The sequence below is a fragment of the Anser anser genome (assembly GCF_964211835.1).
Source record: "Anser anser genome assembly, contig: HAP1_SCAFFOLD_288, whole genome shotgun sequence".
Taxonomy (NCBI): Eukaryota; Metazoa; Chordata; class Aves; order Anseriformes; family Anatidae; genus Anser; species Anser anser.
In genome coordinates, this window is record NW_028153550.1 from 36,313 (window position 1) to 61,215 (window position 24,903).

A 24,903-nucleotide genomic window follows, 5' to 3' on the forward strand; every position below is an offset into this window, starting at 1 on the left:
GTCTTGTGGGTGAAGTGGTGATTGGAGGCTGTCCTGGCCATAGTGACCATGAGATGGCTGAGTTTAAAATCTTTGGTAATAGGAGGAAAACTGCCAGCAAAAGTTCAGCCCTAGCTATGGAGACAGCAGACTTCAGACTACTCAGTGAACTAGTTTGTGAGGTCCCCTTGGAACCTGCTTTTGAAGGTATTGGAGTCCATCAGTGCTGGTTAGTTAAGTAACACCTCTTAAGAGCACAGGAACAGGCAATTCCAAAGAGTCAGAAGTTGAGCAAGCTGGGCAGAAGGCCAGCTTGGCTGAGCAGGGATCTTATTCTAGAATTTAGGCGAAAAAGGAAAATCTGTGGGCATTGGAAGCAAGGTCAGTTGAACAAGGACTACAGAGGTGATGTTCACTCAGAGTTGAAGCTGGCCAGTACTGTGGGGACAACAAAAAGTGCTTTTTTTAAAGTATGCTAACAGCAAAAGGAGGAGCAGAGAAAACATTGATCCATTACTTGTTGAGGTTGGTAACCTCACAAATAAGTACGCCAATAAAGCAGAGGTTAATGCCTTCTTTGCCTCTGTCTTTAACACCAATGATGGGCTCGGGGACACCCAAAGCTCTGAATTTCAGGACTGTGATGATGATAAACTCCCAGCCAACTTTGAACTTGTGCAGGATTTGCTGCTCCAGCTGGATGCATATAAGTCTATGGGGTCCAGTGGGATTAATCCCAAAGTACAGAAAGAGCTGGCTGATGTCATTGCAAGACCTCTCTCAATAATTTTTCAATAGTCTTGGAGTCTGGAGAGGTCACAGTTGACTGGAATTAAGTTAAACGAGGAAGTGCTGGATTCTGCACCTGGCAAGGGGCAATGCTGGCTGTACGGACAGGCCTGGGGACAAGAGGCTGAAGAGCAGCCCCATGGAAAGGGATCTGGGGGTTTTGCTTGACAGCAAGAGAAATATGAACCAGCAGTGTGCCTTAGCAGCCAAAATGGTCAACTGTGTTCTGGAGCATAAGGCACAGCAATGCTGGATGGTCAAGGGAAGGGATTGTCCTGCTCTGCTCTGTGCTGGCGAAGCCTCACCTCTAGCACTGTGTGTGCTACAATATATGAAGGACATAAACTATTAGAGAGCATCCAAAGGAGGGCTACTATGGTGGTGAAGGGTCTAGAGGGCAAGAAGTATGAGGAGCGGCTGAGGTCCCTGGGTTTGTTCAGCCCAGAGCAGAGCAGGCCGAGGGCAGGCCTCATGGCGGCCTGCAGCTCCCTCACGAGGGGAGCGGAGGGGCAGGCGCTGAGCTCTGCTCTCTGGGGACAGCGACAGGACCCGAGGGAACGGCATGGGGCTGGGACAGGGGAGGGTCAGGCTGGGGGTTAGGGAAAGGTTCTGCACCCAGAGGTGGTCGGGCACTGGGACAGGCTCCCCAGGGACGTGGTCACAGCACTGAGCTGCCAGAGTTCAAGAAGCATTTGGACTACTCTGTCAGACATGCGATTTGATTTTGGGTGGTCCTGTGTGGAGTCAGGTGTTGGACCTGATAATCCCTGTGGATCTTTTGTAACTCAGGATATTCTGTGATTCTGTGACTTTGCTGTATGCCATTTTACACTTTTATGTTCTTCTTTCTTATAGTACAAAGAAATACATAAATCTTTGTGTTTTCCACTTAGGTTGTGAGAACTCATGGGGCCCTGTCTGAGGTGACTCTGTATTGGGTCATAGTCTGTGATCTTACAGAAGACCTGGTCTCTGCATATGGGAATGTAACATTTGATGTTGGCCAAGTGAGAGCAAATATTACCATACAAGTTTCTCCTGACAACGTGCCTGAACTGGATCAGGTGTTTTCAGTTTTGATCATCAATGTGTCCGGTGGTCGTCTTGGAAATCACACTAATGCAACATTAACAGTTTTAGCTAATGATGATCCATATGGACTGTTCATCTTTTCTGAGAGAAACAGACCAATAAAAGTTGAGGAAGAAACAAAAAATATCTCCCTGACAATAGTAAGGCTTGGTGGTCTTCTTGGTACAGTAGTGGTTACATACAGAACTTTAGGTGATGATGAAAAGTCACCCTTTCTTCCACCTGATGTTGTTAGAGCAATACAAGGAGAAGATTATATACCCATTACTGGTTATGTGATCTTCGCAGCCAATGAAAGCGAAGCCACAATATCTTTGCCTATTTTGGATGATTATGATCCTGAGAGGTCAGAATCTGTTTTTGTGGAGCTAAACAATACTGTTTTGATCGACAAAGTACAGGATCGGCCAAGTAAGTGTCTTTCATATGTAAACCCAAAGCTTAAATATGTAGGCTAATATTTATATTTAATAGGATAAAATGCAGCAATTGAAATTACAGTAAAATTTTACCTCTGCCTAACTCTGTATAGTTAAGAATCCTGTAAGTTATATGTCAGAGTATCTCACATTAAGTATGAAGATTCTGTGTGTCAGCATATATTTCCTTTACCACAAAATTTTGTCAGGGGTGGACATTTCTTTCTCCCTTCTGCATCTGCTTTATCCCAGGTGTTTTAGGCCAACTGTATTACTGTATTGGTTTTGTGTGCTAATACCTGCTCACCTGTTGTTTCTGTAAAGCACAATGATAGGAAATAAGCTAGTTGCACTTACTGAAAGCGAAAAAAGCCTTTTAAACATTAAGTGGTGTAGAATTGCAGCTTCATGCTGGCTTTTTAGCGTAGAGGATGTTTGCCCGATCAGATAAATTCAGGTCATTACAGCCTTATTTATGCTTAAGAGCTTCTTGGCATGCCTAATTTCCCTTCCCTCTCCCCCATGACTCTCCCACATTAATCTTGATTTTTAAGGGAAACACTACAAAAAATTCTACTGGGAAACTGAAAGGTTACTTATAGTTCATCATTGCTAGTGTAAAATTCTATTGTCCTATGGACAAATAAATAAGTAATTTTGCTAGTACCTCACCTCTTCAAAGAACTGGTGTTTTGTATGCTCCACAGCAGGGTAGAATAATAAGTTAGTAAGAATGTGGATTTTCTGACATAATATAATTCAAACATCAAAAATATGCTTGTGCAGTTTGTAGTTATATTTTGTCCAAATCTAAAATGAAAATTTTATTGAAAGCTAGTAGTGGCCATCCACTAAACTCAGGTGTATGTATATGAACAGTATAGCCATATATAGGAGGCATTTCAGGCTTGCTCTAAGAGGTTTTTTTCATATTTCAGTTGTAAATTCTCCTCGTCTTGGATCAGTGGGTGAGACTATAGCTCATGTAATTATCAATGCCAATGATGATGCTTTTGGAACACTTCAGCTTTCAGCTTCAGCTGTGCGAGTTGCTGAAAATTATGTTGGACCAATCATTAACGTGACCAGAACTGGGGGAATTTTTGCAGATGTTTCTGTGAAATTCAAAGCTATGCCAATAACTGCAACAGCTGGTAAGAAATCAAAATAGCAGAAATACACATTCTGTGTTAAACCAGAAAGAGCATACTGTATGCTTCGAGTAACCAAAGCAAGCAAGTGTGTATTGAATGCAGTCTAGTAAAACAAGTAGAAAAAATACCAAAGTGTGAGATACTTACTGAGTGTACTTAGGAGACAGGAATTCAGGTCCTATAGAAGAGACCTTACATCAAATTTAAAAAAACTCAGAGATATCATCACTGAAGAATCTAGCAAGAAAACTAAGGAAAGGAATTGGCTGTTTGTTTCCCTGGTGGCCACTCACTTTCTCAAAAAAATAAAATAAAATAAAAAATCCTGTAGTAGTATATATAGCTAGTACTTAGTCCTTTGTACATATTTCAACCTACCATACATGGCTTATTTGAGTTTCTTGGAGGGAAATTGAGAGCTGGTGACTCCTCTGTGAAACAGACAAATGTTAAGCACAATTCAAGAAGACTTTTACTTTGCAAATGAAAGGTAAAGCTCTCAGGTGATCCCTGAAAAGCTCCACGAGGGAAGGAGTGACCTTATGTCCTTTAGTAAAATCTCCTTTGAAAAAGGTACTTCTGTTTCATTTTATCTCTTGGAAAGCCAGACAACTATCAGAAATCAAATATAGAAATGTCACAGTTGTGTGATCTTCTCAATGGAAGATAATAATGGACCTTTTGTAATTGCTTCTTGGACTGACAGTGTAAACTCTGTTTTGGCCAAGATGAGATTTATTTTCATCCATCCAGATATCTAAAAGGCACTAGGAAATAAACAATTGTATTTTCTGGGTATGAAGATAAAGAAAAAAAAAACACAAAAAAACACACCAACATATGAACACAAGGGAATGCAAAAAGAACAGATAAATATTAGTGCTGATAAACATTAGTGATGTTTCATAATGAACCAGAATGCCTTAATATTCTTCTGTGTTTTGATTGTTTTGTTATTTTTTCATGTACAAATCTAGGTGAGGACTACAGTGTAGCCTCATCAGATGTTGTCTTACTAGAAGGAGAAACAAGTAAAGCTGTGCCAATTTATATAATTAATGATATCAATCCTGAAGTTGAGGAGTCCTTTTATGTTCAGCTGCTGAATCAAACGACAGGAGGAGCCTTGCTTGGATCTTTGACGAGGGCAGTCATAACCATTGAGGCTTCTGATGACCCGTTTGGATCCTTTGGTAAATGAGTCTTATTTGCATATTTTCTCTTGTCCAGTAGCAATCTGCTGATTTGTGGGTGAGTTATTACTGGGCAATGGAATAAAAATTTTCAGAATACAAAAAGGGAAGTCTGGATGAACACAGTAAAGGACAAAATAAGATAAACTAAATTAAAACGTGTAAGTAAGGGCAAATGGTGCCCTTATATAGCGAAATTGAAGCATTCAGTCAACTTATATATCAAGATTTTGTGAGACGAAGGTGGATTTTGGAGTCTCCTAATGGGGATGGATTTTAATTTAATTTGTATTTTTTTATCTATTCTAAATGTTGCATTTCTGCAATAGCTTGAAGCTTAAGTTTACATGCCAAAACCTGTTTAGATAGTGCAGTGTCATTGTTTTACAAAATAATCAGGCAAAGCAGGTTTAAATATCTGGGGAAATTGGAAAGTACAAATATGACTTAAATTGCATTCTTGTATGTTCTGGTTGTTAGTTATTGTAGTTTTTCTTCTTTCTATCATTATCAGTAAAATGGATTGTGGACACTTTCCAAAAATAGTTTCATTACACAGGTTTTGAGAAAAAAATGGTAATTTCAAAAATTTAATGACATTTTAGAAATTTATCTTTTCTATTTATTTTTTCTATTTCAGTATTTCTGGTGTATGTTTTCCAGCCATTTTATTTGACTTACTCTTTCTCCCTTTAGTACCCTACTTTATTTCAGTTATTCCATTTTATCAGCAAAATGTAAAGGAAATTGACAAAAGTAAATAATTCCACATGGATAATTCATTAACTTCATTCTTAACAACTAAAGATTTTATACAAGAAAGACTTATATTTGAAACAATTTAGATGGAATATGTTGACACATTTTTTCCATACGTGACATAAAAAATGATAAAAAATTTCCTCACTGGGAAAAATTACCTTCTGACCGTCTTCTAAAAACTTAGATCATGGCTAGCCTTGAACAATGGATACGTTGGAATAAACTCTTGGGTGGGGGCTGAATTTTCATGCCAATTTTATTTGCAGATAAAATGATACTGAAAGTTCAATTTGAAGTTTAAACCTGATTAACATTTTTTTAATTGTGCAAATGAATGCAATCAAGTGAAATAAAATATATAATTCAGTAACTAGGATGGTGTTTTTATTTTAAATATTACTGTTAATGAAATACACCTCTTTGTGCTGCACTTCAGTGTTCCAGATGACCGAATTTACTGTGGAGGAGCCTGAATCTGGATCAGTACCCATAAATCTGCCAGTAATCCGCAATGCTGGGACACTTGGTAACGTTACTGTTGAGTGGGTTGCTACCATTGGTGGACACCCTGCTGATGAGGACTTGCAGGTTGCCTCAGGCAATATTACTTTTGCCCCTGGGGAAGCCTTTCAGATGCTACTATTGGAAATCCTGGCTGATGATGTTCCAGAAATAGAAGAAGTAAGTCAAGCACTTACATCTTCCTTGAAGATGGTATTAATTTTGACTTGTTCTAGAAATATGTATGATGGAAAACAAGAAATGTTCCGGCAGGAAGGTGCTATAATTTCATGTTATACTTTGCTTGTAATTATTGTTAGAAAAACCACAAATTGTCTAGCTGCATTACTTCTTTTTCTTTTCTTCTCTTTGAGATTGTCCGTGTAGAATTAACTCAGGCCTCCAATGGTGGTGCTATTGGGTTAGATGGCGTGGCAAGTATTATAATACCTGCCAATGATAATCCTTATGGCACAGTTTTCTTTCATCAATCCTTATATCGAGTTCAGGAGCCACTAGAAAGAAATTTGCTGGCAAACATAACAGTCAGGCGAAGGTTTGTATAATGTTTGCTTTATTTGTAATTACTATTTATTCTTCACTTTTGTTTTCACTATAATGTCAAATTTCATGCTCCTCTCATAAAAATATGTGCATCAATTCTTTGATCTGCCATCTCAATGTATTTTCATTTCAAACACATTGTTTTTGAAGTAGATGTCTGTGTATTACATAAATTACTTAAACGTAGTATACATTGAAATGCACAATGTAAACTCAGCGTACACAGTGTACTATTCATTTTGTCCGTTTAATCATCAAATCATTTAAACCTGCATGGTAGCCTGTTCCTGTGATTTGAACAGGAGGACAAAATGGCCAGCCCTTACAGGATGAAAATAAGAGAAGGAAAACAGGTTTTATGCATGTGATCCTAGAGGAAGGATGATAAGTCTGGGTGTCACCGGCTTTTTCTTCCTTGCAAGTAAGGAGAGCTGCCAAGTCCTGAAGAAGACTAAGTTAACTCCTAGAACCAAATGTTTACAAATATGCATTCTTAACAGACTACTACCTAAGCTATAAATAATCAAACTTGCTATCCACAAAAAAATAAGATAACTCAGTTATTCTGGTACTAGTTTCAAAGGGAATGCATTTTGATGTGTTATTTGGAATTTTTCAGCAATTCAGAAAGGGTCAGTTGATTTTGTTCACTTCTATTATTAACCCAGAAACATGTAGAATATTAGACATCCTTTGTCAACTAACAGAACTTTATTTTATTATAATGTCTTTTAGTGAGGGAAGATTTGGTCAGCTGCAGATTTTCTACAGCACTTCTGAGACTGACGTTGTAGCTCTTGCTGTGGAGCAAGGTCAGGATATCCTGGCCTACTACGAGCCTCCTGTACAAGGAATTCCTGACAAACCATCCAAGACCAGAGTGAATGTGTCAGCAGCAAGTGACCCTGTGTATTCCTGTGCAGCTCAGTGCCTAAAAGAACAAGCATGTTCAGCCTTTACATTTTCCAGTGCCTCAGGGATTCCTCTCTGCCTTTGGCTGACGTCAGATATCAGCCCATTAACTAACAACACTTCAGGGTTCCGGACCTACAAGAAAAACGTTACCAGTGCATTCGCCCTCTTCAGCACACAAGCCATCGCTGGCAGTGATTATGAACCTGTTACAAGACAGTGGGCCATAATGCAGGAAGGGGAAGAGTTTGCAAATCTAACAGTTACCATACTGCCTGACAGCCTGCCAGAACTGGATGAGAGATTCACTATAACCCTTTTGAAAGCAGAACTGATGAACGTCTCAGCCAGCTCAAAAAACCAACCAACCATAGGACAGCCAAATACCTCCACAGTTATCATAATGATGAATGGAGACGCATTTGGAGTGTTTAAGATCTACAGTGTAAGTCCCAATGCAACAGAGAAAGGTCTGTATGTTGAAGTAGAGGAACGTCCTCAGACCAACGTGCAGCTAATGATACACAGAACAGAAGGCAGCCTGGGACAAGTGACAGTGGAATGGCGTGTCATTGGTGGGACTGCTACTCCAAACTTGGATTTTATAGGTGTCGGTGAGACTCTGGTGTTTGCTGAAGGTGAGACAAGCTCTCGTTTTGGCTTCTGTTTTGTAAAACTAAGAAAAAGAAAAAAGAACGTGACAAGTACACGATACTGTGGATGTTTTGACAACTGATATCTTCTTCTTAGGCTAAATTTTCCTGAATGCTAAGGATACACGTGCAAAAGAGTATGGTTGTTCATTAGCATGTAGCATTATCTTGCAGAACACACACAGTGGTAGCAAAGCACAATGAAATATCTAAGCACAATAAATACCTAAGGGTTTTTATTAAAGAAATATTGCAGTATAAATATTGCACTCTAAAGATTTCCTTTACCACATAAGTAAGGATTAATAAAGTCGAAGATAGTTGTTACAGCAAGGATAATGGAAATGAGAATCAGGCCTAAGTGGTCTTTTGTTAGCCCTCGGTCACTACAGTACTAATTTTTCATGACATCTCTTTAAATTCTGAGATCATATTGTAACATAACAAAACATATTTAAACGTAACATAACAGAACATATTTAAAAGAATTGCAAACAGGACAAACAAGTCCCTCTCAGACATTACTTAAGTACCATGCAGCATGCTGTATTTTATGCTGTATTTTATTTTTTCAAAGTCTGAGTTAATCGAACTGATATTTTGAAAGCAATTTCCAGGTGCGTAGTAAAGATTCTAGTGTGCTAGCTTGATAAATCATCTGAATAGTAAGGCATGGCTGCTGGCAATGATTGTGAGGCTGACATGTAATTACATTACCCGTTATAAGTTTAGTAAAAACTGATTTTGAAGTATTTTGAAAGACAATCTAGCAGGAAATACATATGTATTCTGTAAATTGATATTCTAATGATCATAAAACACAGCTGGGTTATGCACACGCACTGAACAACAGGATTGTGTTGTAAATTTTAATGGATATATAGCGACTAGAGATTAACGGTGTTTGCTGCTTACATTATTATTCTTTGATAGTCCCAAAGGCAAGGAACTAACAAAATGTCATCCCATTTCAATGCATTCCCTGGCTCAGTAAATGTACTCATATTGAATGTACACCCTTGTGTAAATGGTTCATCGGAGAGCTTAGCACCTGGCAATTTATTTTTTTTTCAAGAATGATATTCCCCTTTTCTAAGTTAAATTTTAAAGTCATAGAATTTGTAATGAAAATAAAGAATTCTAGGCACTCCGAAATAATTCCTATATAATTAATTTCTACATAGTATATTTAATGATGTGATCGTTTTATTGGCTTAATGTGACTGATCAATAGTAATTAGATAAAATTTCATAATGACATTCACTGACTTCCAGAAAGGTAAATAAGTTTGTTTCATGCAATTTTAATATATTTTATGTATTTAATTATTTTCAAAATGAGATGATTGAGTCTTTTTACAAGGTGGTTTCCAAGTGGACACACGGTTGTATACGTTCTTCTCCTTGTAGGTGAAACAAAGAAGATGGTCACGCTGCCCATTATAGATGATCCAGAGCCAGAGGATGATGAAAGTATTGAAATCAGCCTGGTCCATACTGAAGGAGGGAGTCGAATTTTGCCCAGTTTTGACACTGTCACAGTGATTATTCTGGCAAGTGACAATGTGGCAGGAATTATAAGCTTCCATACAGCCTCAAGATCTGTTATTGGTTGTGAAGGTGTGTTCTTTGTGTTGACCACGCTCAAATTTTAATGCCAGTTTCCATCTTTGTGCTTTCAGTTGATAATGACTCACAATGATTGTGTTTCACTGTTCAGAGAACACCAGCAAGAAGTGAATATCCACATACCTGACATGTACTTTGAACTCTTGCAAGCATTCATAGAATCACAGAATGCTTAAGGTTGGAAGGGGCCTCTGGAGGTCATCTGGTCCTTTCCCCCTCAAGCAGGGCCACCTAGAGCAGGTTGCTCAGGACCATGTCCAGGCTTTTGAGTATCTCCAAGGAGGGAGACCCCACAATCTCTCTGGGCAACCTGTGCCAGTGCTCCCACACAGCACAAAAGTGCTGTCTGATATTCAGAGGGAACCTCTTGTGCTCCAGTTTGTGCCCGCTGCCTCTTGTCCTGTCCCTGGGCACCACTGACACGAGCCTGGCTCTGTCCTGTTCCACCCTCCCTTCAGGTATTGAAGGACACTGATGAGATCCCCCTGAGCCTCCCCTTCTCCAGGCTGAGCAGTCTCAGCTCTCACAGCCTCTCTTCCCTTCCCTTGATCACCTCGGTGTCCCTCTGTTGGAGTCTTCCCAGTACGTTTAGGTCTGTCTTGCACTGGGGAGCCCAGAGCTGGACCCAGTGCTCCAGGTGCAGCCTCACCAGTGCAGAGTAGAGGGGAAGGATAGCTCTCTCAGCCTGCTAGGGATACTTGGCCTAATTCAGCCCAGAATGCCATCAGCCTTCTTAGTAACAAGGCATGTTGCTGGCTCCTGCCCAGTGCAGTGTCCAGCAGGACCCCAAGCCCTTTCTGTCAAGCTGCTCTCCATCAGGGTGCACGCCCTGGTGCCTGGGGCTGCTCCCCGCCAGGGGCAGGACTCTGCCCTTCTCTTTGTTGGCCTGCACGAGGCTCCTGCCAGCCCACTTCATGACTGCCAACATACACACACCTAATAGTCATAAGCAAATCAGATCTATCAGCGACTTACAAAGAATTTAAAATATTCTAGAAAACATTCCTGCAGAAACACTAGGGTAACATCTTCCCTTTGTCTGTCCCATGAACCTGATGTTTTTTTATGGCAGATGATTTGGGAAGTAGCAATTATAAGAGAAAGCAAACATTTGAGAAAGAACAATAATAATTTGGTATGTACTAAACATTTCTACTATTGTTTTAAAGAATACACGGCATGTTTCATCTACAGTTTGATGCAGTTTTGCATAGGATGATAATAGTACTGGTGGTGATTGCTTTAGGTGGCCTTTGATGGAATCTCAGTGTATTGCAGTATCACGTTTCTCTGATGTTTGAACTGATGGGCAGGGAAAGTTCACAAAACAGGAACTTGTCCCCTAATGTGTGCACTACATTTTCTGTTTGAAGAAAAATGGCTTTCTCAACCAAAGGTTTTTTGTTTTGTTTTCCCAACATGAAAGGGCATCATAACCTTTGGTTTTTTATCTAGGTATGGTTTGTGTTAATTCTGTGCCAAGCCAGATGTGATATGATTAGCTAAGAAGAGCTGTTAATGAGCACAAGGAATTAATACAAACTGTCTCAGTCCCAAAGTCCCTGAATACTTTCAACTGGTTAAATGTTATTCATAGCATGCTACCAAATGCTGGCTGCTTGAAACTGAAGTACTTGGCTATAGTTCTATTATTATATATAGTTATTATTATATTATTTTTCCAGGTTGTGAAAAGAAATAGTTCATTGCCTTCCAGCCAGAAACAAAACAAGTGAACTAAGTGTCTTTGATTAAAAAAAAAAGAGAGAGAAAAAGGGAGAAATAGAGAAAGAGCAAAAGAGCTAAGGCATTTAGATTATTTTAGTTTGTCAAAATATTTTTTTCATTCGAAAGCAAAATTTACCAGACATAAATCCAAATATCATTACTTTTACAGTTATTGTGTTATTGAAAATTTTCTGTTAAGTGAATACATTTTGTTTTCACAATGTGCATGTTATTTTTTACCTTATTGAGGATAAGTGTAGTATTTTTTTATTGGACAGGGGTCTGCGACAGTTGTGTAACTGTATTACAAGAAAATGCACTGCAGTAGCTTAAAGTAATGAGGAAGAGGAGAGCGGCTGATGCTCCCTTCTTCACAGCGATAAATACCCACCTCTTTGTTTCTCTATGTAAGAGATGCATCACTTATTAAGTCACAATGTAGAAATGTAAAAGTATGGATAAGGATTAAATATTAAAAAAAATATTGAATTTAGCCTAATAACACTTTCAATCTTCAGAAATCAATTAGTGTTCATATTAGCATTTCTTCTGGATAGGAATACCAAAAAAATCTTGGTAAAGCTGGTAGGAAACATGGATCAGTAAATAACTACTTGGAATCTGTAATAATGACTTCAAGTTTCTTCTCAGTGTTTGGATTATAGTGGAACAGCTTTCTATATCATAAAGCATTTTTCCCAGTCTTCAATGAAAATTCATTATAACTTATAGAGATATATTGAAATAAGCTTTGCCTTATTTGTGTGTGTGTGTGTTTTCCCAATGGTACTAAACCATTGAAACCACTTTTCTTTTAAATCTTTATTTCTTTGTAATGGATATGCAAAATTCTCAAATAGAACATAGTGGATTGCAGTGCAGTGTTAAACACTGTAATGATTTAGCCTCAGAGGAACCTGTAAATTGGGAGTCTACCATCCAGATATTTGACTGTAGAAGTGGAATCCTTGTGATATCAATAAATTTTGAATTCCTTAATTTTCTTAGAAGCAACATGGACCAACTTAAGCCAAAGATGTCGACATCAATGTCGACATCAATGTTGACATCTCTGAGACTTAACTGAAGTTTGAAATGTTGGGGCTGAATAGCACATTTATGTATTTGAAAATGGGTGTATACAGTTTTTGTATTACTTCTTTACAATATTAAATTTTATTTAAGTATATTAAGGGCTCTTGAAGTTAAGAATTCCTTTCTCTTTCATTGGTAGCCAATATACATGCATATCTCTGACTCTTCCTTACAAAAAATAAATGTAACTAGAAAATTTTCAGATTTTTCTTGCCAGTTTTAGCTGTACAATGCTGTACAATTCTGTAAGGTAATACAGTAGAATAGCAAGACAGCATCCTAAGTTGCTGCTCTCTAAATTGCATAATCAAAGGGACTAGTTGGGCAGCATAATGTTATTATAACATTATCTTATGTTTTGTTAATTCTTCAATAAGCAAAAGAAATCTCATGTATTGTTTTCAAAAATCTCAGAATTGTAGATTTCTGCATATTTCATGTCTCTGAAAGCCAATGCAGGACAAAATGTGCTGTTGAACTTAAATTCTGTGGACCTGAAAAATGCATATGAAATATGAATGCCATGTACCTACCTATTATAAATAACCATCTGTCCTCTATTGTGAATGTTTTGCAAAATATTGCCTACTGATCTATTCCATGTTGATATAACATGCTAATTTCACATGTCCACATTTAAAATATTTAATGGAAATTTTGTGAAAAACTTGTGAATATAAAACAATTTCCACATTTTACAAAGCCTACTAAGAGGTCTACTCTTTTTAATTAAAGTGCCTTTGGGGTTAAATGTTATAAATGTGCAAAATACCATAGTATTTGCTTCCTTTATATGCACATTGTCCAGCAATACTGATTACCTCTGAGATTATAAGAAATTATTAACATTTTCTGAATGTTTTGTTTTCTAACAGTGACCATATTTGTAAGTTCGAACTCACATAAATGGAACTTACAGATAATTATAAGCATTTTTTTCTGCATGCATTGAATAAAGTCACAAGACAGTGCAAATGTTCAGATAATGTGTATTCTTTCCAGGGAACTGTTGTAGAAAACTACTATTATTGTTGGTACATACAGTAGTTACTGTTTTGTACAGTTTACAGACTTGTATTGCTCTAATGTTTGCGCATGTTTTCATGAACATTCCCTTTCTAAGTTATTCATCTATACCAAGTTCCCTCATATGTTCATAATTATTTCCAAGTGTGAACTAAAAACAGAAAAAAAAAAACTAGAAGAGTTTTAAGTTTAGGTTTTTCTTTTCAGCATTAAAAGTGAATGTGGTATATAACTACTGTGAAATTCAAACTGACAAAAATAGCAATATCTTTCAGGAAAAATACTTTAACTGTGTGATGCATGTTTTTGACCTCTCATTTTTATAACCAACATGTAGAAGAGGAGACCCTGAAACACTGCATCTTGTCCTTTATTCCTAGGAGAACAATTACAATTCCACATCGTAAGAACTCCTCCAGGACTGGGAAATGTTACTGTTGAGTGGAAGATAGTAGGACATAATGTAAAACAAAATTTTGCAAACTATTCTGGAATACTTTTTTTTCCTGAGGTAAGTCCATAAACAGTGATGTTGGCTACAGGAAAATAGTGTGATTAGAACTGATCTGAGAAAAAGTGTGCCTTTTCAACAGTCCTTCTTTCTTGGTTTGATTATTTAATTTCTCACTTTTTGACTTACAAACTGGAGGGAGCTTACAATTCTTGATACTTAACTCTTCTTAAAGAAATTGTTCAAAATACTTGTCATTATGATATCACTTGTGTTTTATAAAATAATGGCTAATCAATTTACCCTTAAAACAAATAGGGGACGTTGAATACAACATTGTATGTTGATCTGCTGGATGACCATATTCCTGAAGAAAAAGAAGAATACCAAGTCATCCTATACAACATCAAAACAGAAGGTAATGCAGAACTATAGCCAGCTACATCTTAAAAATACCATTTAATAATATAATATTTTTAATTTTATTATTTCATTTTGGAGGTATAGGACTGAGCAAACTGCAGCTGGTGCAAAGTACGCAAAGTTCATTAACATTTTATTGAAATAGGCTTGGTCCTTATGTATGTATATATAAATCCCACCGTGTCTCCACAAATACACTTAAATGGTTTTCAATCCTGATTTAACTCTGCCTATTTAATTCAATGGTTGTTTCTTCCCTTAATCTTAATGCAAACTGAGTTTACTAATATGTCATGGATAGAGTTGCCATGAAACATGCAGATATTTTTATCTTTTTAAACAATCTTGTCAAGCTGCAGACTTACTGATCTGTCCCTGAATTCAAGGTGGTCAGAATATTTTATTCTTGCCATTAAAATTATAGTGAGAAAAGAAGCCTTAAACTGCATCCGTTCTGAAATACCTTTTTTCAAACTGAAATTAATGTCCAAACACCAAACTAACTTGACATGGATTGTGTTGCTGCGAGGTGCCTTATCAACTTCCGAGAGTCACTGTGGCCCAACGGGATGAGCAAAATTATTCATCAAAGCAATAGTTGGAAAACATATCAGTTTATTGATGTAATGATTGTGAAGTGGAATATAGTTTTAAGCTTTTGGAGGTACTTCCTGGGAAAATGGTTTATTTCCTTTTAAAATATAGGGAAGTTGATATTTGGCACTGGCCTGTTAAGTTTTCTTATTTTTTAATACATTTTTGTGACTTTGTACTTGGTATGCATAAAATTTCTGTTTCTATTTGTTATAGAATGTAAGTATATATATGTGTGTAGGTCCCACACCATCCACATACTTCAGTGAGCTTTGGTTTCGTGGTATTTGCATGGCTACTGAACGTTATTTAAATGTAATATTAACAATAATGTAAGACAAAAATATTAGTTGCATAACACTTCATTCACTGCAGTCCACTGATTCTCTTGCAGGAGTTTCTTCTACAGGTGCTGCTGTTTTGGATAGTCAAGGATATGAAGCTGTTCTAACAGTAGAAGCTAGTGATGAACCACATGGAATTTTGAATTTTGCTTCCACATCCAGGGTGGTTTTAATCCCAGAAGAAAACAAAACAATTCAGCTTTTTATTAACAGAGAATTTGGATCTCTAGGTCTGTATAACAACTCCAAGAGAAAGGAAGTTTTGTTTTGCTTATCATTAGGCAAATAAAAGCCATGATAATGAAAGTTTGGAAAAATCTTTGTTACAGTTGGTATTTTTTTCAGAACTTCTAAGCTTCTTTCTGCAGACTTGGAAACTAAATATTACTTATTACTAGAGTCATAATCCTCATTAATACAGCAAGGGATCTGAAAGCTGTAACAATCAGGTGGCTATTAAGGTTACCATATTTTTGTCTAATGAGTCTGTCTCAAAGCATTAGTCTCTTCAGAAAAAATAAAAAACATGAGAAAAGTGACATGTACACACATCCCACATATTTTTTCTCTGAATTTCAGGAAGTCAGCACCTTAGGAATGTCACATGGAAAAAGTTGTGTCCAGACCATTGAATTCAATTTATGTCTCCTCTGACAATTTCTGATTCCTCTTTGAATCAATTTATCCATTAACATCCTTTAAACTATATAGTATTCAATTCTACAATACAATAGTGTGCTTCATGAAAAAAAAAAATGAATCTTGTGTTTGTTGCCTGAAAATAGCAACTTATGTTGTGAGAAAACATGTATAATAATTTCCTATTTGCCTTTTTGGACTATATTTACACCTCGGTGATAATCTGGCTGTTTCTTTTGCCATACTTGTTTTGAAATGAAGTAACATTTACAGTGCTTTTCAAGATCTGGAGACACCAGAGAGTTTTAGAGACATTTTAATGACACTATTTTTCCATTTATTTTTTAATACCAGTCCATACTCTAGTGTACTCTTTGAACACTATTCAGTAAACTAATGTTTTAAGATAATTGTTCATAGTAAGTGCAAGATCTCTCACTGAATTAAAATAAGCATCGTTACTTATTTATTAATTAGGACTCTTTTATCTCTTACATTTTATTTCATATAGAGCAGCTTTTAATTTCATCTATCATTTTATTTCAGGTTCATACTCCTTATGTTTGCCACTTGACTTACCCTACCAGATTAGCGAGAGGTGGCTTTATTCTCAAAACTATAATGTATAACTTTTCTGCTTGGTAATATTTATCCATGTGTCCCCTAATTTTGTTCTCTATTGAAGTTTGTCAATCTACCCAGGAAAGTATCTAGATTTATTAATCTGTGTTTCCCAGCACTGTCTTTAGAGCCTTTCTTAGATATCTGTCATTCCCAAAAAGTGTCCTTGTTGCAAAAACTCATATTAATGGTACATGAGATGTCCCAGTTAGTCTTTCAGCAATTTCATATTTATGGTCCACAGAACTTCAAATTTCTGGATGCATTTGGACCCAATGATTTTTGAGTCCTATGCAGACAGACAAGTCAGCAAAGGTCAAATTGAAGGCATATTGATAACGGTAACAAAGGTACACTAGCTCCAATGTACTTTGGATAACTCTTTTAATCCTTCTGTTTTGCAGTTAGTCTTTTTATTTTGTGGATGAGAATTTGATCTCTTGTCTTTATCCATTCCAGTGAACATTATATAAGAACTGAAAAACAATTTTTTTTTTCTTTTTTTTTTTCTCCTCACAAATTAAACAGGTACTATCAATGTTACTTATGCCACAGTTACAGGATTGCTCACTGTAAGTAATCAGACAGAAGAGACTGTGGCTGAACCAGGAGCTGATTATGTACCTGCTTCTGGCTCACTGATTTTAGAAGAAGGAGAAACATCAGTTGCCATAAATATTACTATTCTAGAGGTAACCTCTAAACCCTTTAATTCTGTACTTTTCTGTATGATTTCAAAAGGGTAATATTTTGGGAACTAAAGCTTGCAGCCATTATTTGAAGCCCTGTGTTATATTTCACTATCATTTAGAAAGATGGTTTCAATCTTAATATTAAAATCACAAGGGATCAAATAGTCACAGAAAGCAGCTCTACCTCTGTCTAAAGGTAATAAAGTTGTCTCATTAAAACTTTACCAACTATCTAGTAGTATTTAGAACAGTGTGCTTCATGGCTGGCTACAGGCTCATACTTTTTCATTGCTGGAGATACATGCCTCTAAAATCGGTCAGTAATTTATTTGCAAGAATAGTTTAGCGTCACCACAGGATCTTTTTCATGATATATAATGTCTTACTTAATTCTTCCACGATAATCAGTTTCAGACCCAATAAAATTATTTCAGGAAAACAGAAAAATGAATTCTAGTGTCACAGTAATATTAGAGACTTGTTGTGTGATCCTTTTTGGTGACTTCTGTGGAAGTTTCTTAAAGGACAATGAGAAGAGGATGTACTGTATTTGTGTTTTGCAGGATGATATACTTCCCTATGTGTGGGGTCAGGCCGACAAATAGGGCCCTCCGTTCCCCTGAGGAGGGAGTCGCCTACAACAATCACCCTTCTTTCTTTCTTGGTGGAGGCAGTCCTGAGGCGTGGAGTTTCCTTTTTAATGGTTTATATTATATTACCTTGGGAGATTACCATTATTCCTCTTACTTACCAACTATGCTGAGATGAGACATGGTTATTTAGAAGAAACATCATAGAATATGAAATAGATTTATTATTACACTTAATCTCTTGCTTTTTAAACTCTGGGAAAATTTAAATTAATTTTCGTAGAGGAGTTAGTAATTATCAGTTGGAAAGGACAATTATTTGAAAAGTTTATTGGTGATTTTTTCATCTGATTTTCATTTACAAACTACAAAATGGAAAAAAAAAGTAAAAAAAAAACTTTATGTGGCTACTCTGCTCACTCTTTTAAAAAAGTCTGTTTTTATTCTTTTATCACTTTTAGGAAACATATTTTATGGTTTTCCTACTCTTGCAATGATCTTTATTATTTGCTTAGTCTGCTTCTCATTTTGCTTCTTCAGAATTCAGTAGAATAGTAGTCATTAGCTTTAAGAACTGTTGGATTATCCTGTGGTACTAAAGACTAGTTATATAATGTCAGACATCTTCTTTGACTCTTTTCCCTTTTCTTTGCATGCTTATAGAAGTGACTGAGTTAATTCGTTACAGATTGAAAGGTAACTTGCAAGACTCATTGCTGATTTGTGAATAGTTGAGTCTAAAATATGAAAGGAGTAGCATATAAGAATGAAAGATTCATCCAAACTAAACAGTGTTGTATAGTCTCACTTTCTCTTTGGCTGTCTCCTTGAACCATGACCATTTAACACTGATGTGACACTGCATTGGGTCAGCTTTACTTACAATGAGAAAATAATAGTTTTAAGTCATAAGGAAAAATGTGTTCACATAACATGTCAGTGAATTCTTCTGGTAGAAGAAATAGCCTGACTCAAATACGTGTGTCCGCGTGTGTGTCTGTGAGCAAACTCTTACAGATCCTGGGTGAACAGATCTGACTTCAGGGTGACATGAGAAAATGCAGGAGTGAAGCAGAAATGTCTCTAATTGCCATTACTCCCTCAGGATTTGTAAACCTCAGTAACACTTCTGTTGTCTGTGTAGAGCTATTGCTCATCGTCATCTCTACCTCATAGTGACAGGCTTAGATTCATGGCAATAATCTTCTACTTTTGTTCAGTTTTATCTGAATTGATGGAAAAATGTATATGGATCTAAACATAATATACTTATGGCAGACTCGGTGAAGTCAATTTGGTTTTAGAAAGTAAGTTGAAGTTTATAAAAAGTAAACAAGTAAGTTAAGGTAGTTGTGTGGTGCGGTTGTCTGAAAAACAACCTATTTTCTGAGAAGTATTAAGTTTTGACTGTAAAGTTCTGGTCTCTGAAGTTAGTAGACTTTTCTGACATTAACCTATTATTTGGTGTTTTTCACACTGCAGTGTATTCAATTACGATTTCAGGCTAATTGTAAATACCTGTATGTCTTTATGGAGCAGTAGAATATTACAGTATGTGAACACCCCACAAATAAATTAATAGTTGTGTATTTGTAGTGAAATCTGAGGTGTGCCATTAGAATGTATGATGAGGCACTGAAGCACAAATAGAAGATGAAATGCTGAATCATTTATTATTCTTCCTCATTGTCTTTCTCATACTCAGAATGGCAAATGCAAAATATTGAATGTCATTGTAATAAACACTTATAGTGAAGACAAATTAAGATTCCATCGCAAATCTAGACTTTATTATTTTCTAATGTTTTATGTGCTGTTTAACTTTCTACATTTTCCTTAGTCTTTTTTTTTTTTATGCATTATTAAATATTACAGTGCTAATTCAAGACGCATTATTGCACTTCTAGTAGTAAGGACTCTTTCCAGTTATCTTGCCCACTCCCATTTTCTCCTACACATTTTTTGTAAAGACACTGTAATATTAGTACCGATTGAATAAATGCTTCTGTGATTCTTGAAAATCAAGAAAATTGATTTTATTGTTCTTTAATTTTTGTCTTTCTGTTTTGCCTTTTAGATGTGGAAGGTTTAGCTTCTCAAATTGTTATCGATGCTAATGATGGTGTAAGAGGAGTAATTGAATGGGAAGGTACCAAGTAAGTCTCATCTTCCTTGAAGAACTTACTGTGCCAATTAGTGATTGGTGTTGCCCATTTTCTTTCTAAAAGTAAAACTCCTGTTAAAAATAGGGCCATGTCTTTGAGATGGTAAAGTAATCATTCAATTCAGCTGAACTAGAAAGTGGGATTCCCACACTGAAAACAAAAATTCACTATTCATCTAATCAGAATTCTTTTACTTATTACTACTTTCACTGTTGTCCTTTTATATCACCAATTTGCCTAACCTCCCCAGCCTGCATCAACTCTTCCAGCCTCACCATTCATGTAAGCAAAAAACAAAACAAAACAAAACAAAAACCTCATGTTACTTAATTCAATTTAGATAAGAGAAAAAAGGTAAAAAGGATGCGTTAGAGAACTATAATGTAGGGAATAATTCAGAGTGAAAATGTAATAAAAATGTACTATCTTTTTCAAAAGAACATAATCAGTGAACATTGAGAATTATTCTTTTTATTTTAGTTTTGAAGTTAGTGAATCTCATGGGAATCTGACAGTAATGGCTTACCGAAACAGAGGATCATATGGCAATGTGTCTGTATTTTTTTATGCCCAAAATTTGGAGGCCCAGCTGGGTTTGGATTTTAATGTAACCTCAAGGGTAAGAAGCAACTCTAAATCTAGTACTTTTTATTCTTTCAGCTTCCGTAAAAGAATATCTTCTTGATTATTCTGCAGAATGATCAGTAGTGATGCTAGATGTTTCAGCTTGTTTCAGTTGCTTTGGTAATCTAAATAGAATGAAATAAAAATATTCTTATTCTTACTATTTATTTCTTTTTTAAAAATATATTTTTTAATATAAAGCAAAATGTAAACTTTCAAACATCGATTTCAAATTTAATTTTGATTAGACATACAAACTTTTTCATAGACTATTTTTGCAACAGGACTTTCAAAATAAATTATTCTTTCTTGTCCTCATTCTGTAATGTGCTGAACCTTTATATTTCTGATTCAATCAGTTTATAAGGAACAGAGAATATGGCTCTTCCTATGCTTTCCCTTCCTTCCTATTTCACAGAATTCTGTTTACCGTAGTCAAAAATTTCTGTGTGATATTAACTGATGTAAGTATTCGGTGCTTTATGTGTTTCAACGCTAGACTCTTTTTTTTGCTGATGGAGAAAGGCATAAATCTGTTGATGTCATGATTTTTGATGATGAGATTCCTGAAGGTGATGAGAAGTTCCAGTTAATTTTAACAAATCCATCTCTGGGGCTGGAATTAGGGGAGAACACAACAGGTAAAACTTAGTTTTAATGTTCCATTTCTTTAGAATTCTGTGGCACACATTTTAATTCCACTTTTCTGAATAATCATATTTCAGAAAGCACCATTGTCCTGCTATGGTGAATCTTTATACTCCTTTGGAAGGTTCTGAAACATCCCTGTGAAATCTGTGCAATTAAAAAGTTTATATGTAAAGCAATGAATCAGAAAGCACGAAGATGAGTTTTTCAATGTGTACTACCTCACTGAACTGAGAGGTCTTTTTAGAGAGTTCATAATCCTTTTCTAGGAGAGACTATATTCTTCCTGTCTAGAGATCTTCCTAGTTAAAGTGAAATGCCTTCCCATTCTCTTCAGGTAATGTCATGGACACATAAGCATTACATACACACTAAAGGAAGAATGTATTTGTGTTTATGTTATGTATTATGTTACTATATATGTATATTTATATTTTACTATGTTAACCAAAGAATATTTTCATTATTTCTTTTTCAAAAGCTACAATTACTATACTTGCCAATGATGATGGCCATGGAGTTTTGTCATTCAATAACAGCAATCACTTCTTTCTGAGAGAGCAAACATCTATCCATTTGATGGAAAGTGTTGCAGTATTGAATATTATCAGAGAACCACCTCAGGGAATATTTGGCACTGTGACTGTTCAGTATCTTGTAAGTGAGATTAATTCTTCAGAGGCAACAATGGATTTGACCCCTTCTCAAGGATATATTGTGCTCGAAGAGGGAGTCAGGTTCAAGGTAATATGCTAGTTATTACCAGAGAAGTCTAGGAAGCTTTTTTTTTGGAAATATTGGAAAGATTTCAGAAATGTCTGTGCTTTATCTTCTGTTTATTTTTTCTACTTCTTTCATTCATAAAGTGAATTGAGTCATGAGCTGTGACTGATTTCCTGTTATTATCTGATGTGGAAGTGTGTGAAAATTAAATGGGCTCATCTTTAGGTGTTTCTTAGTTTGTAAGGGTTGAGGTAAATTGAAAACAGTACACTATAGATAACGTTCATGTGTGCTTTGGAACAGTTCTTTTTATGTAGTCAATCTATAGCTGAAATGCAAACTTACTTTAAATTAAAGTGATAATTTGCAAGCCTAATAGTTAAGATCAAAGTAAAAATCCCATTCTGTAATTTAACATTTTAGTTAGTCTGAACTAAACAGAATGTGCTGCAACAAATACAAAAAGTAGAACAGTTGTCTGTCTTAGGATTGGAAAATAACTTAAGTATTAAGCTCACTGCCTCTATACTGTCCTCACAAGAATGTCAGCTACAAAATGAACTAGCTTAAGTTTGTGAATCCTGACTCTTCTAAGGTTTAATCACAATTCGATTTATTTATTTTTGCCAGTAAAGCTGGTGAAGCTAGTGTTAGCATATTACAGGCAATAGGATAGAAACTGAGACAAACTTTTCTTGGAAACACTGGTTTTCAATTTCTGGCCTTTAGATGCATTTGGAATCACAATGCAGCAGATCTATAAGAAGTTGGAGCCTTCTTAATATAGTTGGTAAATATGGTTTATTGTGGAAATGAACAGAAATATAAAACATTGTAAATTTTGTATTATTTCCAAATGCATCATCACTAACTTTTTATTTTGTACAGCAAGGCTATGCGTACCTATGAAATTTTTTGCTTGTTTGAGTAGTGTGAAGGATGACAGTGAGCCCCAAATGAAAGTGAAGCACTTAGCTTTCTCTAGATTGCTCTTTGCTAGTTTGAGATTGCCTTTAGAAGACCTGATCTTCATCCACAGTGGTGTAGGAGAGGGAAAGAAGCATCGAGAGGAAAGAGTATTTCAAATCTCTCACTATTCTTGCTTTTTTTTTTCCTTTTCCTTTTCTTTCTTGACAGCACCAGTAGTGAGATTACCCTGTTTCCCTGAAGATAGCTTAGCTGCCAACTAAAATAAATTAAAACCAACTTAACTGATTACACTTATAGCTGTGTTGTGAGTATAAACTACCCAAAAATGTATGGAATAAATAGAGAACAAAAGTATGAAATTAGGATCAAAAACTTCAGAGGATCATAGGATGAGAAAAGAAAGAAAAGAGAACAACAACAACGAAAAGTGAATATGCTCATCTTAGTGTTGCACCAATGGAGGCCACTAGATGGATGGCTTTAGAACCTCAGTCTGAACTCAGTCTGAGCTTGCCTCAATTCTGTCCTCTCCAGCTTCATGAGCTGCTCTTCTCCTGCTATGCTATCCAAAGCCTTATAGTGAAATAAATTTAAAAAAAAGGTAGCACATTCTGATAGAGCTGTGTCATCATCTGTTATCATGTCTCAATAACATTGTATGCTTGTTTTGTTATCAGACGCTGCATATTTCTGCGGTACTAGATGAAGAACCAGAAATGGATGAGCACTTCATTGTCACCCTGTTCAATCCAACTGGAGGAGCCAGACTAGGCACGAGAGTGGAAACTATGATTACAATATTACAAAACCAGGCTCCACTAGGGCTTTTCAGCATCTATACAGTTGGAAATAGGTACTTTACACTGATCAGTAAAAAGGAGATAGTTGCTCATACTCCAAAGAGATAATATTTCTCTACAATTTTGTTTTTGATGGATCGCATTAAAGAAATTCAGCAACCCAATTTGTAAATCTGTAACTTTGAAAGGTATTGTGAAATACTATTACTGCTAAACAAAAGAGTAGAAAAATGCATAAAAAGGACTATTCATAATCCAAAATTTCAATTTATTTATTATTATTTTTCTTTATAAACTAATACTTCACTAGTGCCTACATATTCCACTGATAGTATTCCATGTTAAAAGTTCCAAACCTCATATCAGTGTCCAGGAAGTCATACGTTTTATAATTTACTTTCATTTTTAAACCTGTAAAAAATATACTTTCACTGAAGGCTGTTTTTCAGAAGCAAGTGACACATATGGACTGCCATTTTTAAAAACCATTCAGCTGAAACCATACAGATTAAATAAATTTACTATTTAAATAAAAAATGTATGTATGCTATTTTATTAATACATTGATATTTAGAGTTAATAATTTATATTAATATTTAATAATAATATTATCTAAACATTTATTACGTGAATTTAATATACTTAAATTTCAGTCTGTTTAAAGATTTTGTTGAATTGCCTATGATTTTGCATGATTGTAGTAAGGATCATTGGGAAACCCTAATTAATGTAGCTACCAGTCCATCAGATACTGAAACCTGTTATTAATATTTTCTTTTTATTTCTGTTGTATATTCTGCATCTGGAATTGTACAGTAAAAATCTTATTTTTATTACAGCAATGAATATACTATAAAATAATTTTTTCCTTATTTTTATGATTCTCACATTTAGGACAAATTTCATCATAATTGAAGAAGCCAACACTACAGCTTATTTGAAAGTTTCACGGAGTAATGGGCTTAACGTTTCTGTGAGCGTTGAGTGGGAGACATCATCAGATACTGCATTTGGCATCAGTACGTTCACTTTACAGAGAATGTCCACTGCTTTTGTAGAAGTGGAGATAGTAAGAGAGTAGCCAAGCATACAGGAGATGTAGCTTGGGAATGTAAATTCAAGTATTCAGACACAATTCAGTTAATATTTTCCTATGTAAGATT

General features: G+C 35.8%; 1 protein-coding gene across 1 annotated transcript in view; it reads left to right on the plus strand.

Annotated features, from left to right (window-relative positions):
• LOC310891938 (adhesion G-protein coupled receptor V1-like) overlaps positions 1-24,903 on the plus strand; it is a gene marked incomplete at its 5' end in the record, with an annotated part of 32,854 nt that overhangs the window by 4,022 nt on the left and 3,929 nt on the right. Inside the window, 17 exons of the mRNA XM_083854155.1 lie at positions 1,662-2,271; positions 3,218-3,433; positions 4,411-4,626; positions 5,825-6,069; positions 6,264-6,445; positions 7,189-8,003; positions 9,429-9,638; positions 13,877-14,007; positions 14,266-14,365; positions 15,359-15,567; positions 18,995-19,094; positions 19,928-20,006; positions 20,496-20,634; positions 21,139-21,280; positions 21,769-22,031; positions 23,618-23,793; positions 24,635-24,759. Coding sequence (XP_083710281.1) covers positions 1,662-2,271; positions 3,218-3,433; positions 4,411-4,626; positions 5,825-6,069; positions 6,264-6,445; positions 7,189-8,003; positions 9,429-9,638; positions 13,877-14,007; positions 14,266-14,365; positions 15,359-15,567; positions 18,995-19,094; positions 19,928-20,006; positions 20,496-20,634; positions 21,139-21,280; positions 21,769-22,031; positions 23,618-23,793; positions 24,635-24,759 — 3,958 coding nt within the window. The remainder of the gene's footprint in view (positions 1-1,661; positions 2,272-3,217; positions 3,434-4,410; positions 4,627-5,824; positions 6,070-6,263; positions 6,446-7,188; positions 8,004-9,428; positions 9,639-13,876; positions 14,008-14,265; positions 14,366-15,358; positions 15,568-18,994; positions 19,095-19,927; positions 20,007-20,495; positions 20,635-21,138; positions 21,281-21,768; positions 22,032-23,617; positions 23,794-24,634; positions 24,760-24,903) is intronic.